Raw genomic sequence first — 17,289 nt, 5'->3', positions numbered from 1 at the left:
AGATTTTTGGAAATAAGCCCCACCCTAATAGAACATTTTTCTACAGTAATTTTGGGTTGCCCTTAGCAACGGGTTTTTTGCAATTTTTAAGGCTCTCTGTCTACAGCAGCGATAGGCGTGAGTTTCACTGGCTTTGCTGACTGCGATTGGCTTTGTTTGGCTGTAGAATGAATTTCAGATTTTTTCCCAACCCTGGGTGTATCCACATAAAAAAGTATCTATTGCGAATCTTTACTTAAATCCGCAGACTGTCCAACAAGTTGCGCGCCGGTGTCCCATGCGCCGAGCTGAACGCCAGCCAAAAAGTAAATAAAGAAATGTCAAAATATCTCGCCGAGGAAGTGAATCACTTTTAGGGCTCGAGACCTAAACTGGAGAGCGATCATAATTGTTTTACCGATACAAAATACATGAAATAAAATTGTTCATACCTTCATGTGTTCAAGTTGCAAGCGATTGAAATCGCACCCACAACTCGGCGCATAATCGATCGGCGCGCAACTTATGTGGTGGTCTGCGGTTCCGAGAAAAGATTCGCAAAGTGCCCAACTAGTACTAGACCATGGCGCGTAACATTCGAAGTAAAGAGGAAGTGATCAAAATACTAAAAATTCTCTAGAAGCTCAATAACTGAGCAGAAGAAAATTCAAGTAACAAGAATAAAATTTTCTTTGTTTACATGTTACTTACGTTTGGCACGCCTTAACAAATGTTAAAGTTAATAGAAATCGTTGATATAGTTAGAATGTTAGTTTTTGAATTTATTGTTCAAAACGACAAACCTTTCACTTGCCCCACTTGTGGGGCAAATCAAAAGTAAAAAGACATTTTTCAAAAACTTTTTCTGTGTTTTTTTTTCTGCAATTTTTCATAAAAATAAATTTCCGTATACTGCTTACATTTGATGGGAGTCAAGCTAAAAAATATACACGACCTCATTTATTTTAATTTAAAGTTTCTAGGATTCGAAGAATCCCAACTATGCGAAATCTATTACCCACTTGCCCCACGGTACTTTAATCAATTTTTTGCAATTTCTCATCGTAATAGGTTGTTTTTCATCACGCCGATCTGTCATGAAACGACCTACTTTCCTGCACTGAAGTATGCAGTGCAGGAATAGTCATTACGCAACTGAAAACAGTGCTGTAATGTTTCATTACGCAACGCTTTCTCATTACGCAACTGTTTTGAGTTGCGTAATGAATCATTACACAACAATTTTTCAGAAATTATTAAATGATGGTGAATGCATTCTGATACAATTTCTGATACCCTCAAGTGGTCTTCTACGAAATTGCAAAAAATGTTGTACGTAACTCGTTGCAGAACTCGATTTTTACTGCACTCGTCGTAATTATCCTCCTCGGCAAGCCTCGTAGGATAAATTTACTCGTGCTGTAAAAATCATCATTCTGCAACTTGTTCCGTAAACTACTATTTTTTCATGACAACTGTTGAGATGCAGAAGATGCTTCGGTCTGTAGTAACAATGGTTGTTCAACTTACAATGCTTCCCATCTTCGATAATTGCAAGGACGTGGCCAGCGCCAGTACTGAATTTTAAATTTTAAGCTCTCGGAAAAGTTGTCCATTATTAGAAGTTACGCATATTTACAGAACACACCTACCTCCCACCAGAGCCGTAGCGTGACCTAATGGCGCCCTTGGCGAACTTCCATTTGAGCGCTCCTAAGTCAAAACTTTTTCATTTTTAAATACAATGAAAATTAAAGTAAATCCTATCATAAATATATCATACAAAATTCGTTTTGAGATTTCAGTGATTTTTTTTAATCTTAAATTAATTATAATAAACTAAAACATTTCCTTACATAAATTAAATTATTGAGAAACCTGTTGCAAAAAATATATGAAAATGTTTTACTGCTTCTTTTTTTTCTTTAATTGTGTGCAAACTTTTGAATATTATCTTTAAGATGCTTTCAAGCTCTCAAAAAAATTACTATTCATATACCTAGAAACAAATCTTCTAAGTCTATTGGGTGGTTTAGCCAACATTTTGCGCTACAAATTTAGTGGAATGCATATTCTTAGAGAATTTTCCTGGACATTTGTAGACCATTTATTTTTATTTTTATTTTAAATATCTTTTAATTTTTTTTATTTTTATTTAAAAAATCTAATAGTTCAAAGGAAATCAGTTCATTACTTATATGTTTCATAGGCAACTTCTCAACTAATTAAGAATGTTTTACTCAGTCTTACCTCATAATTGTAGGGAAAAGTTGTAAAATTCTACAGGATAAGACAGAAATGTTGGTGTCGAGGCAACGGCAGGATGTGATTACGGTTGGATCCTACTGTCTAGTTCCGTTCCACCAACGATGGACGAGCTGTTATCCAGATCACTACGGAGGCACAAGAAGTTCAAAGAAAAAATATGTTCTCAACTGAACTGATTTATTGGCGAAACTAAATTTGAGTATTTAAAACTCGATGTGTTGGAAACTACTCAATTTATTATCAAGACTGGTAATTTAATACTTGTTTTATTTTCAAAAAAATGTTTGAAATATACTAGAGAATTCTCTTAGGAGTCGAAGGTTATTTGTTTAGAAATATCGCGTAGATTTAGCAGAGAAAGACATTCCCTAAAAGATTAATTTTAATAAAGCAATATGGAACTTAATCATTATTAAGAAAATTGCTTGACATGTTGTGGAAAGTGTTCGATTTTCAAGTATTTTTTATTGCCATTGAGCAATGTTTACAATATTTACAAACGATTTTCCTAACAAAACTATAATTGATAATCACTTTATTACAGTAGCAGAGAAATTTTTATTAAATAACCAGAGAAGATCTATTATAAGTAATTTTGCACAAAATTCCTAATGTGTTTTAGGTGACAAGTATTCAAACAAAACGTACTTCCTTAACAATTTATTCCAGAAATCACATGAATATCGAACCAAAACCATAAAACCATGATAAATCAACCCAGCTTTTTTCAATGTTTTTTTTTTATAAAATATAGCAAATCTCACTAAGTGTATAACATATAGAGGTATTAAAAATGTATTACTGACTCCGAAACAATGTTGAAAATATCATCCTCGACTCTGTGAAAATGTCATGAAGTTTTGAAAAATGAGGTCAGAGTTGTCAGAAAATGCATAGCGTTCTGTCAGAGTCAAACCAAGAATTTTGTGAAATACCTTCTGAAAACGGGAATTCCGCTCAGGAGATATAAGATTCCTTCCCTGGATTTTATAAGAATCTTGCCCAATTTTTGCTACCTAAAGTTCCGTGACGCCCAGGATACTTTTTAGGTTCATGTTCAGTACCTATTATATGAAAATTTCTTCCAAAATATGGCCTGTGATTCAGTATGTGTGACAAATTTAGCCTTTACGCAGCAACTTTTATTGAAGTTTAGTAGAAACAAACTGTAATAGTTGTAGAGAAAGCATTTCTCGTAAAACTGATAAACCTAAATGTTTCTTCTCATTAACAAACTAATTTTATGTGTAATGAGTAAAACTTCGAACTCACAAATCACTACAAATAATTAAACGAAATCTGTTGAAACGCTTGTAGCCTATTCTGTTGGAAGCCTTTTAGAAATTGTTTTAATTTTTCATTATTGTGTCTACGAATCTCTTCTAAAATTGTTACTAGTAAGGCGCCCTGAATTTTACCAAGTTAGTGTGTTTTTGGCGCCCCCCCAAAGGTCGGCGCCCTTGGCGGTTGCCAACCTGGCCAACCGCACGCTACGGCACTGCCTCCCACAACTTATCGTTTTTGAAATAAATGAAATAGTCTTTTGGTAACTTCCTCAGAGGAAGGAAGTTCCTCTTGCATTAGAACAATTTTTTTGATTTTTTCTGTAAAATGACGGCAATGCAATAAATTCACTACAAATAAAACTTCAAATTATTTACAGGAGGCACAAATCCCCCATTTGCAGGAGGGCACGTTTTTCTGATACCTGAGATACATAGCCTCAAACTTTGTTTTGACAAGCATTTTGTATGGAAAAACAGCATTTGATTACTAACTTTTGTCACTGACTGAAGCTTGCCTAAGCATCTCTATAATTCTTACCCAAAAACATCTTCACTGTAGAGTGTGTGATGTACCTGCTCTTCAACATAACCAAGTAGATATTCGAACTTTGATGAGTCTTCTAATCTCGACGTTCGTGGTTCGATACCAGGTTGCAACATTTTTTTTAATTTTGGATAATCAGATTGATGCAATGTCTTATGGAAATCATTTCATTAGAATACCAGAATTGTACCAGCCAATTTTTTTCCTTTGGTAATACTTCATAGTAGATTTGTATGATTTTTGAAGTTGCAATATCCTCAATGGGGAAGCTTATGGTGATTTTGACCCAAACAAATTTATATGGAAAACCCGTTATAACGTAAGGAGCACTGATTACTAAAACAAACTGGTCACTTGTAAGAAATGAAACTAAAATCAGGTTTTTATTCGATTAAAATTTTATTCTTCTAAAACATTTAAAGCTCAATTACATCAATGACAGCACACTTACAAACGTTCATCATTCCATGCATTCCGATAGTAGATTTAAAGCGTTAATACAGTTACTTGATTTAAAACCACTTAAAACATATCGGGGTCCATCAATTCATTACGCAACTCTACTCATGTAACGTAAAATATGCATGAACCCCTTCTAGGAAGGTTCAACCCTGATATGTACACATCTAGAGCATCAAATGCCGGAGTGATCTTCTGTGATTCAACTATTTATACATCAATATAATAGGTATTGCGGTTTTAAGTTTTCGTGTCGCCACTTCCGGTTCCACCGGTGTTCGCATCCATACCAGAGGTGGTGGAAGAGCCGGCAATAGTCGCGATAGTACCACTGCTGTTACTGCAGTTCACTTGAGACTGTTGCGGTGATGACAGCAGTGCCGTCAGCGTGGCATGCGAGGAACTCAATGACGAGACCCGTGGCCTCGGTTGAATAGAATTAGGAACTGCTGTTGTTGCTGTTGTCACCGAGGGCGTGGCGGTTGTTGGTTTCACACTCGAATCGGCACTGTCTTTGATGAGCTTCTGAACCTTGGCGTAGATGAATTCCGTTAGTTTGAAGCCCTGTAGATCCGAGAGCTTCATGTAGGGGTTGTTGGAATATTCAGAGTTGCGTTCGGCTAGCTTTCTGACTTCATCCAGGACGAGTAGGAAGAAACGGCCGTTTCTGTTCAGTGGGGATATTTGCTTTTGCTGGAGGAGCCAATCGCGGTCTTGATTATCCGGACAGTAGCGTAGGATTTCCGGGTGCTTGTTGGCTAATCGATCGCGGAAGTCCGGAACTCCTAGGGCTCGTCCGGCTTTGAAATCCATTATGAACAGTGTTTCGGGACTGATGGTAGTCGTGTAGACGGTGGGGTTCAATACTGACGGTCTTATCTGATATGGTAATGAGCCTTGAACGTTTCCCAGCGATTGAAGGATGGAATAGTGGTTCTGAGAGTAGAGAGATCCTTGAAGAAAGTACTGCCGTTTGAACCCGTCGTGTTGATTTGGTTCTGGAAGCTTTCGTTTGAGTGCCTGTTGAAGAAGGCTAGTTGTTCCGGATGGTACCACATTGTCGTTGCTCGAATCAGAGTCACTTAGCTCCATTCCTGGTGTGTTTGCCCTTGACAGTGAACTCTCTGCTGGGGAAGCTATCTGACCCACATATTGACTTTTGCTATTCTCCAGCAATGAACAATAAAGCGTCTTCAAGGTATCATCCGATATCGCACTCTCACCCAAATTCTCCTTGATATTCTTGATGGCCGGTATGAAGAACAACGAACTAAACTTTTTAACTACCACCTCAATCTCCTTATCGAACAAATATTGAATGTTGGCCCTCAGCAACTCAAGCGACTTTAAGGCCGCATCCCCAGCGGATTGAGAAGAATGTGACCGTCCAGAGTAGCGCATCTTCATCACCTCCAGCATAGCCTCCCCACTCAGTTTGGGACGTTGCATTTTCGGAACCACGACCTGTGATCCGTCAATCTCGCCTGACGGCACATTTTGTGGCGCCAATTCGGAGGAACTTGTTGCTGACAACGATGACGCAGTAAGAGCGCCGCTGTTGCTATTTGTTGCCGTCGTATTGCCACTGGTGCTGGAGTTGGCAGAGGAACGCCACACTCGTTGAATAACCATCTTCGCGCGGGGAACCACTCGAGCGTGCGATAGTACTGTTTCCGGTGGGATGTGGTGTTTGATCACGTGTTTTTGGCTGAAATTCAAAATTTTATGAGAATTACGCCTAAATTTAGTGAATAATAAAAGCAAATTACGATGGAGATACGGAAAACGCCTGAAGTTAGACTGCACGGGTGACGTAAATTTGTTTATGTCATGGTGTGTTCGTTTTGAATGGTCCAGAAATGAGTCGTCTTCATCAGACGTGAAGGAGGGAGTGATGCCAAAATATTGTGTTCTTATTACTTTCACTCAAGGGTGGAGGGCGGCTGTCAAATGGATTCCGTGGATCTCTTGCAGAGCACAATGAGCCTCTGCATGCTTCAAAACGTTTGACTTTTACTGTGCACCCTGTTTTCAAGTTGCCCGTGAGAGAGAACGAGACAACACCAAAACACGGCGCACAGTAAAAGTCAAAAGGGCTTATTCACAAATTTCATAACGCTATTTTGGGTGGGTGGGTGTCCTCGCGATGTTACGACTAGGGCTATTATATTTGCTCTCACCGGGAAGAGTACATATTTCCAACTCTATTAATGAGTACGCTTAACCTATCCTGAAAACAATGAAAATGCACTTCTCGCTAACGTGTTTGTTTTAATTTTCTTAATTTTACCATGTATGTTTTGCTCAATTCTGAATTCGTTAGTCGAATTAATCGTATTGACGATCAGTAGGTAGTTTAAAAAAGAATTAACTTATTCTTAACTCATTTCAATTACGATTTTTTGCCTAAATAATTGAGGATTGCCAGATACTAATCTCAAATTTTCATTCAAAATAAGTCATTCGACTTCTTGTAATATTATAGTTTTTCAAACATTTATTTTAGATTTATCAAAAATGTTCTTAAGCAAACTAACGAGGCTGGAAACAAAGGGATGTGAATGATAATGTGGCCCCTCAAGTATAGAATTTTATTTGTTTGTAAGACAACCGGAATTGAAAAGAGTGAATTTTTAAACCTTGTATCTGAAAAGAATTCCAAGCATTATTTCAATTTAGGTTTTATTAATGACTTGTGTAAATACTATAAAAGAAAGCTTGATTGTTCTACCGTTCTACGCATATTTGTCCCGCGGTTCATAAGGTTTACAAAAGTATGCTTGAAAGGGTTTTATTTTTCGTAACTGTGTTTTAAAGCCGTATTCATTCGTTCCCACAGCTTTGTTCATCCATTGGACACAACGTTATTAGAAAGAAAGATTGAGCACAAGTTGTTGACTTTAACAGTTTTCAACTGAAAAGCAACAATTAGTTGATTGTTGAGCAATATTTTTAACTTTTCGGCACTTATTTCTATACTTAGGGAGATTAATGATCGGAAAACTCTTTCTAATTAATATTGAGTACCGATTCGAGTTACCTAGTGTTTGTCAAAAATTATTATTATTATTATTTGCTTTATTAGGGAGATGGTTGTCAAAAATGGATGAATCACCCGTGTTACCTGGGGAAATAAAATAATCTGGTTAAGCTCATTTGATTTTATGGCAGTCATCAGTAACATCAAAAAAAGAGTACTCTTTAGCCCATTTACCAAAAAAGAATAGTACACCAATTTTTAAGGCAGAAAAGAGTACATGTACTCTAAAAAGAGTACGTCTGGTAACCCTAGTTACGACTCATACAAAATTTGTAGAATATTCATACAAAACACGTTACGAAGGGGTGGGTGGGTGTCAAAAATGGTCGTTTTCGGCGTTATGAAATATGTAAATGAATGAACCCAAAGAAAAATATTTATGGCACGTACAGATGCTCATATAGTTCAATGATCTTGGCAACACTGATAAGACGTTAAGTTGAATGAGCCTCTGTACGTGCCATAAATTCTTTTGTTCTCGTGACTTTTACTGTGCGCCGTGTGTTGGTGCTGTCTCGCTCTCTCTTACGGGCAACTTGAAAACAGGGCGCACAGTAAAAGTCAAACGTTTTATAGCGTTTGACTTTTACCACAGATAACAGACGTTGAAGTCCGATTGTAAAACTGTGTAAGGCAATCAATGGTTATTTTGAATGGCAACACAAGTAGCAACATCGTGGTGTCATCGCAAAGTTCCCATGACGATGTCAGTGGTGAATATGAAATATTTCCAGATACTGATATTCACCACTGATTGACGCAATTCGTTGTGTGGCGGCGCTAGTGATTGCAAGGAGTTTCAATTTGAATATTTACACAGGTTTTCAGAAAATGTTTGTTCTAGCATGAACATCTGTTATCTGTGCTTTTACTGTGCACCCTGTTTTCAAGTTGCCCGTGAGAGAGAACGAGACAACACCAAAACACGGCGCACAGTAAAAGTCATAAGGGCTTATTCACAAATTTCATAACGCTGAAGGGGGTGGGTGGGTGTCCTCGCGATGTTACAACTCATACAAAATTTGTAGAATATTCATACAAAACACGTTACGAAGGGGTGGATGGGTGTCAAAAAATGGTCGTTTTCGGCGTTATGAAATATGTAAATGAATGAACCCAAAGAAAAGAATTTATGACACGTACAGATGCTCATATAGTTCAATGATCTTGGCAACACTGATAAGACGTTAAGTTGAATGAAAATAAGAAAGCGCAGAGCAAAACATAAATAAAAATAAAACAAAAAGTTTTTGCTGTTTTGCAACACACTATAGACGCGGTTCGGTTCGTGAACTAAAATTAAATTTTGATTAATTTCATGGAGTAGAATAATCAGGTGCATTTTTCGATCCACCCACGTAACTCCCCCATCAGCGGAGCAAAATGACCGACTCGGATGAAAGCGCTTCTCGGTTCACGGACCTCTACAAGAACAAATCCCGCGGCAAAGAGCAGCACCAATCCGAACGCCGGCGAACTCTCCTAGAGGAACAGAAACGACTCCGGCAAACCGAGGTAGACAGTTCCCGTCCCGGGCTGCTGGAATTGATCGAGGCCGAAAACACAGAATCGGACTGCTCCTCGACGGACCATCAACAGCTGGAACGAAGGCGATTCCGTCCGAAGGTTTGGTTCAGTAAACTCTACCGGGACAAAGTGCAACTCTCCGAATGGATGTACGAAAAGCCGGACGATTTGGAGAATTGGTTCCTGGTGCCGTGCCCCGTCGGAATTCGATGTCTTTTGGTGATCAGGAAGGGGCTGGCGGTGGCCTACCGAAAGGATGGAAGGTCGATTACACGGTTTTCCACGCGGCTAGGGAAGAAGCAACGAGTGACCGTTTTGGACTGCTTCATGACAAAGAGCCGTATTTTCTACGCTCTGGATTTACTGGTCTACAACGAAATGGATCTGGTGCAATGGGAATGTCAGTTTCGGTTCCAATGGTTGCGGTCCAAAATGGAGGAGGACAACCTGCAAAAACGGTTTTGTACTGCGATGGAAAATCCATGGGAACTGGAGCTAATTCCTACGATGGATTTTAAATCTCCCGGGCAAGTCGAACAATGTTTGTCCAAGTACCCCATGTTTCCGGATACCCCCTTGGATGGATTGCTCTTCTACCACAAGGAATCAAATTACATCTATGGACGGACGCCGCTTGTCACGTGGCTGTTCCCCTTTATGGTACCGGAAGTCCTCGGGAGCGAATGGGGTCACCTTTTGAACCATCAATACCTACAGAAGATTCCTGACAGTTATCAAGACTTAGGCCACCGAGCTTACATGGACGAGTTCGATGCCAAGTTGGCGAAGAAACGATCTCGACGGGTTAATGGACGAATTTGTCACATGGAGGAAGGCGAAGAGGATGGACAAGATGAGTTGGCCATCTGGGAGGAAATGGAAGCGATTCCGGTAGAGGACGATGGGTACGCCGACGACGACTGGCAGCAAAAGGAGCTGGACCAGATTAGGCGACTCGAGATGGAGGGCTAGAGCAACTGTGGATCAGGTATGTGACGATATTTCTCCATAATCGATAGGACGAAAAATATCAATGACGAATGGTATTTTGACCAACAGATATAATCAAACCAAGAGCAGAAAAGAAATCCTTGATGTTACTTTTTTAATTTAATATTGCTCCTATTTATAACATTAATCAAATCTATTTTTAAGAAATAAAACGATGCGGGATTGACTGTTCAATACCATCTGAGGAATAAGAATTCTGAACGATTACGATATAACATTTCTAAACAAGTTGAAGAAAGTTTCCTACGATAAATGGTTTTAGATTCAGGTATCTTCCTGCCGATGACTATTCTAATCCAGTTCTTCAAAAAGTTTCTATTTGAATGGAAATGGTGTTTGAACTCACTGTTTTCCTTTTTATGTGGGACATATCCAGGTGCAGACATTTAGAGAAACCTCCAGGCAGGGCCGGATTTACAAATGTGGGGGTTCGGGGGCCATTATCTTGATGGGGGCCCTGTTCCCAGAAGTAAAAAAAAAAAACATTTTGATACTTTAGCAAAGACTGGATATTTGTAATATTCTCAGGGTGAAACAAGAATCAACTTCTGATAGCACTAAAACTTCAAAAGCACAAATCTCGCGACGAAAGTATCCAACAACAGTGCTCTTTTTATTTTAGCTTTGTGCACTACCAGAAAGCTTAAAATTAGAAGATCAGAAACGTTTGCCAACTATTTCTCCAATTTAGTGCCTTTGAAAACGTGAGTAGGGGCACAAGTCGGCCATTGTGACGGCCATCTTTGGATTCCGAGATGTTTCACCTTAAAAAGTTTTCATTACCAGAGTCAAACAATTTTATAACGTTAAAAAATACTTTAAATCCTCTATGAACGTAAACCAATAGGGTCCTAAAGCCCTATCCAAATTTTAGTACCAAACAGAAACACATTTTTTAATCCCAAAAACATTTTTATCCGATTTTTGCGATTTATTCACATTGATACGAACCATCTCAGTGTAAAAAAAGACTAAGCAAACGTCAAACATGATCAAATGTGTCAAGCTTTAAATTTTGACCCATTTTTAGAATTAAAGTTCAAATGGGATATAGCCGTAATGTGAGCGAGGAAATTTGCCAAAGTAGTAGCAAGAACACGCTCTATCGTGTAATTAATTAGAAACAAGATTTTATCACAAGTTTATATTTTTTTAAATCTTACTAGGTTTTATATATTTAAGGCTGGTTTGCTACTGACAAGAAAAGGAATCGCCTATCTCAATGTTAGGAAAATTTCTTCCAAGAAATGGTCCAGAAAATCACATTTTTCTGATCGCAGTACGCAGTTGAGAAGAAATGTCATTTCAAAGGGGCCCTCTGTAGCAAATTTCTTGACTCATTCAGTCAAGGAATTTCTTTACTTTTCTTGAGCGAAACAGCATACTTAGCTTTTAGCTAGATTTACTGTTCCGCTCAAGAAAAGTAAAAATGTCTGCTCAAGAAATAGTCAAGAAATTTCTTACAGTGAGATCCATTTGAAATGACTTTTCTTTTGAACTGCGTACTGCGATCGAAGAAAAATTCTTTTCTTGAGTATTTGAGATAGGCGATTACTTTTCTGTTGAAGTGCAAACTTCGCTTTACAGGTTAAATTCAATGTTGTTTGTCAATGTCAATCAATGTCAATGTCAACAACAAAATTCGTTCAATGATCCTCGTCTTACAGGTACCTTAATTCAAATTATGCTCATTCTGTTCATGTTTAAGGGATTGTACACATATTATGTCACAAATTATGTAAATTTCAACTTTTTTTACCCCTCCCCTCCTTGTAAGGCTTGTCACGCTTGCCCCCCCCCCCCTAGGACCGTGGCGTAATTTGTGCATGACCCCTAATATTCAAGTTTATTTAACAGATTTATTTAGTAGGGCTGGTAGCAGGTATTTTTCTAGAGGCTTCCCAACAAACATTTTCTCGGAATGAGAGTTGAACCACTACTAATATTTGTTGGGTAGGTTTCGATTTTAATGAAAATCTCCGAATAGTCTATTTTCAATGGATGATCTCTAGGTTCTATATTTTAGTCAGAATGTTCCTCTTTTTCCCTCCTTAGGATTGCAGTGAATTCTGATGCAAAATTGTACGGGCTCCAGGGAAAAAAAATAAAGACTTTATTGCAGCTTTTCAGCAGGTGCTCTAAGAATTTCCTCTCACATGTCTCATGGAAAAACTTAAACAAATCTAGTGATTTTTTTTTTGCTAGACATAGTGGTCATTCTGAGGAATCATACAAATAGTGTAACAAAGGGGGGGGGGGGGGGGTTTGTCGAAAAAGTTGAAAGTTAGCGTGACATATATTGTGTACCATCCCATATTGGGATCCCTCTAGATTTTTTTTTTCTAGGGATTGCTCTACCAATAATCCCAGAAATTCTTTTAGAAATTTTGCAAAGGATGCTTAGAGGAATGTTGTAATGAAGAATTACAACAAAAGAGAAACGTCTGGCCTGATTCTCTTTTCTTCTGGTTCATTTTAGGTTACATTTTGTTTTTCTGTTTCTTGTTTAATCCATTTTTGGTCTCTTTTTGGTCCATTTTTTCAAGTTAGAGTTCTCTAAACTTCCTATATTCAAGTCACTTAAACGCTATCAAGTCTGCAATTTGATCGATAGAGTCATTTTCAAAATAATTAAGTCCTAGGGTGATCAAAGTATTTTGAACAGACCGTTATGCGTATATAATTTGACCATTTGCGGCAAAATCAAATGGAGATGGCCAAATTATATAGGCGTAACGGTCTGTCCAAAATATATAAAACACCCTATCAGGGGTCATGTACAAATTACGTCACGCTCCAAGGAGGGGGAGGGGGTCAAGCCAAGCGTGACAAGCCTTACAAATTTTTCGAAGGACTCATACAAAAAACGTGACAAAGGGGGGAGGGGTAAAAAAATCGAAATTTAGCGTGACATAATTTGTGTACCATCCCTTACTTGTTCTGCAGGGTGCAGATATATTGCTGTTTGCGTTTGACGCGCAAACCTTGGCTAACTGAGCTTCAAATGCGGTAACACAAAGCAATCAAAGGATACTTAGCAACCATGATCTATATCACCGCCAACCTAGCAAAGAAAATCAAATTTTGACTTCGCATTACTTGTGAAAAATCTTACCGCGTTTGGTGTTCCCGCATTTGATATTTGCGTTTCAAATGCACACAGCAATATAAATTGCATTCGAACGCTAGACTTAAACTTCATTGAGAAATCTTTCGATGTAGTTGGAAAAGTCATGTTAGAAAATCGTTAAGAATTTAAGAAAAAAGAAGGAACTCCACTTGTTTATCTTAATCGTTTTTGAATCTTTCTTGATCTTCTTGTTCCTCGTAAAGCCATCAAAATCCCACTCTGATTTTACATCTTCTTCTTTCTAGCGCTACGTCCCCACTGGGACAGAGCCTGCTTCTCAGCTTAGTGTTCATATGAGCACTTCCACAGTTATTAACTGAGAGCTTACTTTGCCAATGACCATTTTTGCATGTGTATATCGTGTGGCAGGTACGAAGATACTCTATGCCCTGAGAAGTCGAGAAAATTTCCAACCCGAAAAGATCCTCGACCGGTGGGATTCGAACCCACGACCCTCAGCTTGGTCATGCTGAATAGCTGCGCGTTTACCGCTACGGCTATCTGGGCCCTCAACTCTGATTTTACATATTAGAGGTTATTTCCAAAAATTTTACCCATTATTATTTATTAAAAAAAAATCTTTCAGATCCTATAATGCGTTTCCGAAAAGTATTTACTATTGCAATGATTCTAATTATTCGTGAAAGTTTAACTATAAATATGTTTGTCGAGATTTGTGGGGGCCCCTAAAATGTGGCCCCGTAAATGCGGCCCTGCCTCCAGGATAAATTATCTTGTTTATCTAATGTCTGAATAAATCTAATGAGCCTATGCATGTTATGAAACGTTTGACTTTTATTGTGCGCCCTGTTTTCAAGTTACCCGTGAGAGAGAGCGAGACAGCACCAACATACGGCGCACAGTAAACGTCAAAAGAATAAAAGAATTTATAGCACATACAGAGGCTCATAGGAGGAGATCCCCCAGTAGGTTAAATAATGTATTTTTGACATTCTAAGGATAAGCCTTGAAATGACGATCGATTTACTGCTAAGAAACTAATATATTACTAGCTTACCGAATTTGGGAAGCGTAAACCCATAAAACCAAAGACAAATTAAAGACCTGCATGTCCCTTGCGTAATCTAGAATGCCGTAAAAAGTGTACTGCGATCTGTCAAACTTGGGTACCTTTTGCACTACTGAGGGACCAAATACAGTACTAGAAGTGGTACCCAATTGAGCTCGAGTAGGACGGACCTGGTAAAACTAAACGTAAGATCTATAAACATCTAATCTGATTTTTTTTATCGTATTGCCGGTTATGACGCAGTATGACAGTTTTCCTATTGGGCTAAGGAAACTGTCTAAATGGAAATTCTGAACGCTAACAATGGCTATGTTCTAATCTACGATTGAACCAATACGTGATGACGAACTAAATAGTACGCACCATCAATAAAGTATTGTCTAAACTATCAGGCACAATAATGATCCCATAAGGATTTACAGCATCTAACGAGAATGTTTTGCTGCTTTAAATCATCATATTTTAATCATGCTTAATCTACCGTATACATACAGTTATCTCCTACGCTCGAAGTTGCCCTACATAATCCATCGCTGTTAATACTCGTTGGGAGCCCCGTGATGTTGCGCTGACTGCGTCTTCGATGTCACAAGCGATCGACCGGTTGCGTCGCGAGCTGCACTGCGACACGCCCTCACTCTCTCGCACCGAAGATGTTGCGCGACAAGTCCCAGCGCGACAAAGTCCCAGCGCGACAGAGTCCCAGCGCGACGTCTCTCTTCGGCGAGACGATATTGCACTTCTGCTTGCCACACAGATCACGAGTGCTTTTGTTGGAATAATCGTCCAATAACGAAGGCTCAATGAGGTGATGGGCTGGATTGGACTATCCGAGACGGTGTCGCTGTGTGCTAGCCGGTCGTGATCGACGGCACAGTCTTTAGGCAATGGACAAAAGGCCCTCTCTTTAGGAGAGATGAGGGGAAATTAGTTCCATCGTCGTTCTTCAGGTCAGATTATAAAGCATTTACCTGGTGAAGGGCCTTTTCCCAGCTTCAGATTATTGAGCTCCCGTAAATCCCGATCGTTCAAGGGCGAGTGGAACTGAAAGCACATTTTATGAACCCTAGCCAAAGTGGGACCATTAATTGAACATGGTTACCTATTGTTCGAACATGTGGCGGGTGGTTGCGATGCCTGGTAATGTTCCGGTCGGTATTTTCGGTCTGCTCTGGTCAGTCTGGGGGAGTCGGGTAAAGAAGCTGTTGGTACATTTGGGTTTTAAGGTCTAAATACGCCTAATGTTACCTGCTCAATCATGCAAAGTATCGTGCAGTGTAGAATCCGTGGGGTACAACTGGCACCGAGAGTTGTCTTGCACGTGGCGCATTCGTCACTTTAATATGATAAGGAATCAGTTCTGAACTGAACATGCTTTAGTGTCTTTTCCCTTTTACCTTCTGGAGATCCGCCAATATGCACAACGAATATATTTGCAAACTAGCATGCACTTTTTATTCACTTTCTTGCATGAGACTTTGACTCGTCGACCGACCACCAACTTCTGTTCAGCCACTATGACTGTGCTATAGTGCTATTGTCTTGATTGCTCTCGGGCTGCTGTTCGCGTAAGCAGGATGGCTTTGGAGTTGTCGGATTAGTATCCGAAGTGTGCGAGAGAGGAGCTACGGCTGTTGTTTCGTAAGATTTATAGCATTTATTGATAGGAAACGCACTGCGGGAAATGATTGCTACATTTTGTCGGCATTACTTCAAAATTTTTGGTAACAGCAGGACCGTTTAGTTATGATAATGGTCTTGAATTTTCTGTCAATATATTATCATCGCACAAGAACCGTTTCATCACACATTCGTTTATACGAAATCGCCTAAATATATGCATTTCATTCAGCAACATGCCTAAATGCTGAAATTTCCAAAATGAATGTTTTCGATTGATTACGCGTTCGCCATTGTTTGGTCGTAATTTTGTATGATTGTTTACATTTTAAAACCAGCGACACTTTGGTGTAGCAGTAAAGAGCCGCCCGTATCACCCTTGCTTTTTTTCTGATCGCAGTACGCAGTTGAAAAGAAATATTAGTTCGAACGGCAGTCGTGCATCGGTCCGCACGAGTTATTTGACGTTTGAGCGGTGCTGTGTTATTTATGTGGCCATAGGCTAGGAGAAGTGGATGAACAAGGATGAATCTGTCATTAAAATACTCAAATTTCATACAAAATCTACTTTTTCTCAGCGATAAGTTCATCCCTCATTCATGCTAGGTGAACCACTTCCCCTAGACTATGGACCGATGCACAAGTTCACTAATTTGACGTTTGAGCGGTGCCGAATTCACTGGTTCCCATGGTCACATAAATAACACGGCACCGCTAATACGTCAAATAGTGAACGCGTGCATTAATTCATGGTAACGAGTGAATCCGGCACCGCTCAAACGTCAAATAGTGAACTCGTGCGGACCGATGCACGACTGCCGTTCGAACTAATATTTCTTTTCAACTGCGTACTGCGATCAGAAAAAAAAAGCAAGGGTGATACTGGCGGCTCTTTACTGCTACACCAACGTGTAGCTGGTTTTAAAATGTAAACAATCATACAAAATTACGACCAAACAATGGCGAACGCGTAATCGATTCTCTCGAAAACATCCATTTTGGAAATTCAGCAGAATTTGCAAACAATATCTTTCAAGCGCAATAATTAGCTGTAATCTTGTGAATATTTTTTACTATTCCGCCTTGATTTAATTCCGTCGACTCAATGACATTTCAATTGACATAATGACAGCTCGTCCCGAAGTAAAATTTGCCGAGGGGTGATTAAAACGCGATTTCCATACTAGATTCAAACGTGTTTTAAAAATAGTTCCAGGGCACGGAAAATTATGAAATTTTGATTTGTGGCCCAGTTTTTAACGTAGAATCAGAATATGTAGAAAACACGATACCCCTAAACAAGCCAATTAAACACATCGCATTGAATCGTCGTATTCGATGACGCTTTTCATTAGTTCATCATTTTGTTCAATGTTTTGCGCATCAGCGAGGTAT

The 17,289-nt window shown here is 39.1% G+C and overlaps 2 protein-coding genes across 3 annotated transcripts in view; one reads left to right on the top strand and one right to left on the bottom strand.

Annotated features, from left to right (window-relative positions):
- Positions 1-4,751: 4,751 nt before the first annotated feature.
- The window catches only part of LOC5566278 (deoxynucleotidyltransferase terminal-interacting protein 1), a 40,575-nt gene continuing 28,037 nt past the window's right edge, over positions 4,752-17,289 (bottom strand). The window contains exons 1-2 of one of the 2 annotated variants that reach the window (XM_001650621.2): positions 6,306-6,500; positions 4,752-6,244 (exon numbers count right to left, since the gene is read on the bottom strand). In XM_001650621.2, coding sequence (XP_001650671.1) covers positions 4,777-6,168 — 1,392 coding nt within the window. In that variant the 5' untranslated portion in view covers positions 6,169-6,244; positions 6,306-6,500 and the 3' untranslated portion in view covers positions 4,752-4,776. Of the gene's footprint in view, positions 6,245-6,305; positions 6,501-17,289 lie in introns of those variants that run through there. The other variant, XM_021840836.1, reaches the window with a different exon arrangement.
- On the top strand, positions 8,805-10,308 carry LOC5566296 (snurportin-1). The gene has a single exon (XM_001650622.2). It carries the CDS (start codon positions 8,960-8,962, stop codon positions 10,073-10,075), a length of 1,116 nt encoding a protein of 371 aa, XP_001650672.2. The 5' UTR covers positions 8,805-8,959; the 3' UTR covers positions 10,076-10,308.

This window comes from Aedes aegypti, chromosome 2, assembly GCF_002204515.2.
Source record: "Aedes aegypti strain LVP_AGWG chromosome 2, AaegL5.0 Primary Assembly, whole genome shotgun sequence".
Classification (NCBI taxonomy): Eukaryota; Metazoa; Arthropoda; class Insecta; order Diptera; family Culicidae; genus Aedes; species Aedes aegypti.
Note: the sequence above shows the minus strand (reverse complement) of the source record. Positions and strands in the feature narration are given on the sequence as shown.

What these genes read in the sequence shown, in the direction of transcription:
- LOC5566296 (XM_001650622.2), top strand. Translation starts at nt 8,960, where the DNA reads ATGACCGACTCGGATGAAAGCGCTTCTCGGTTCACGGACCTCTACAAG.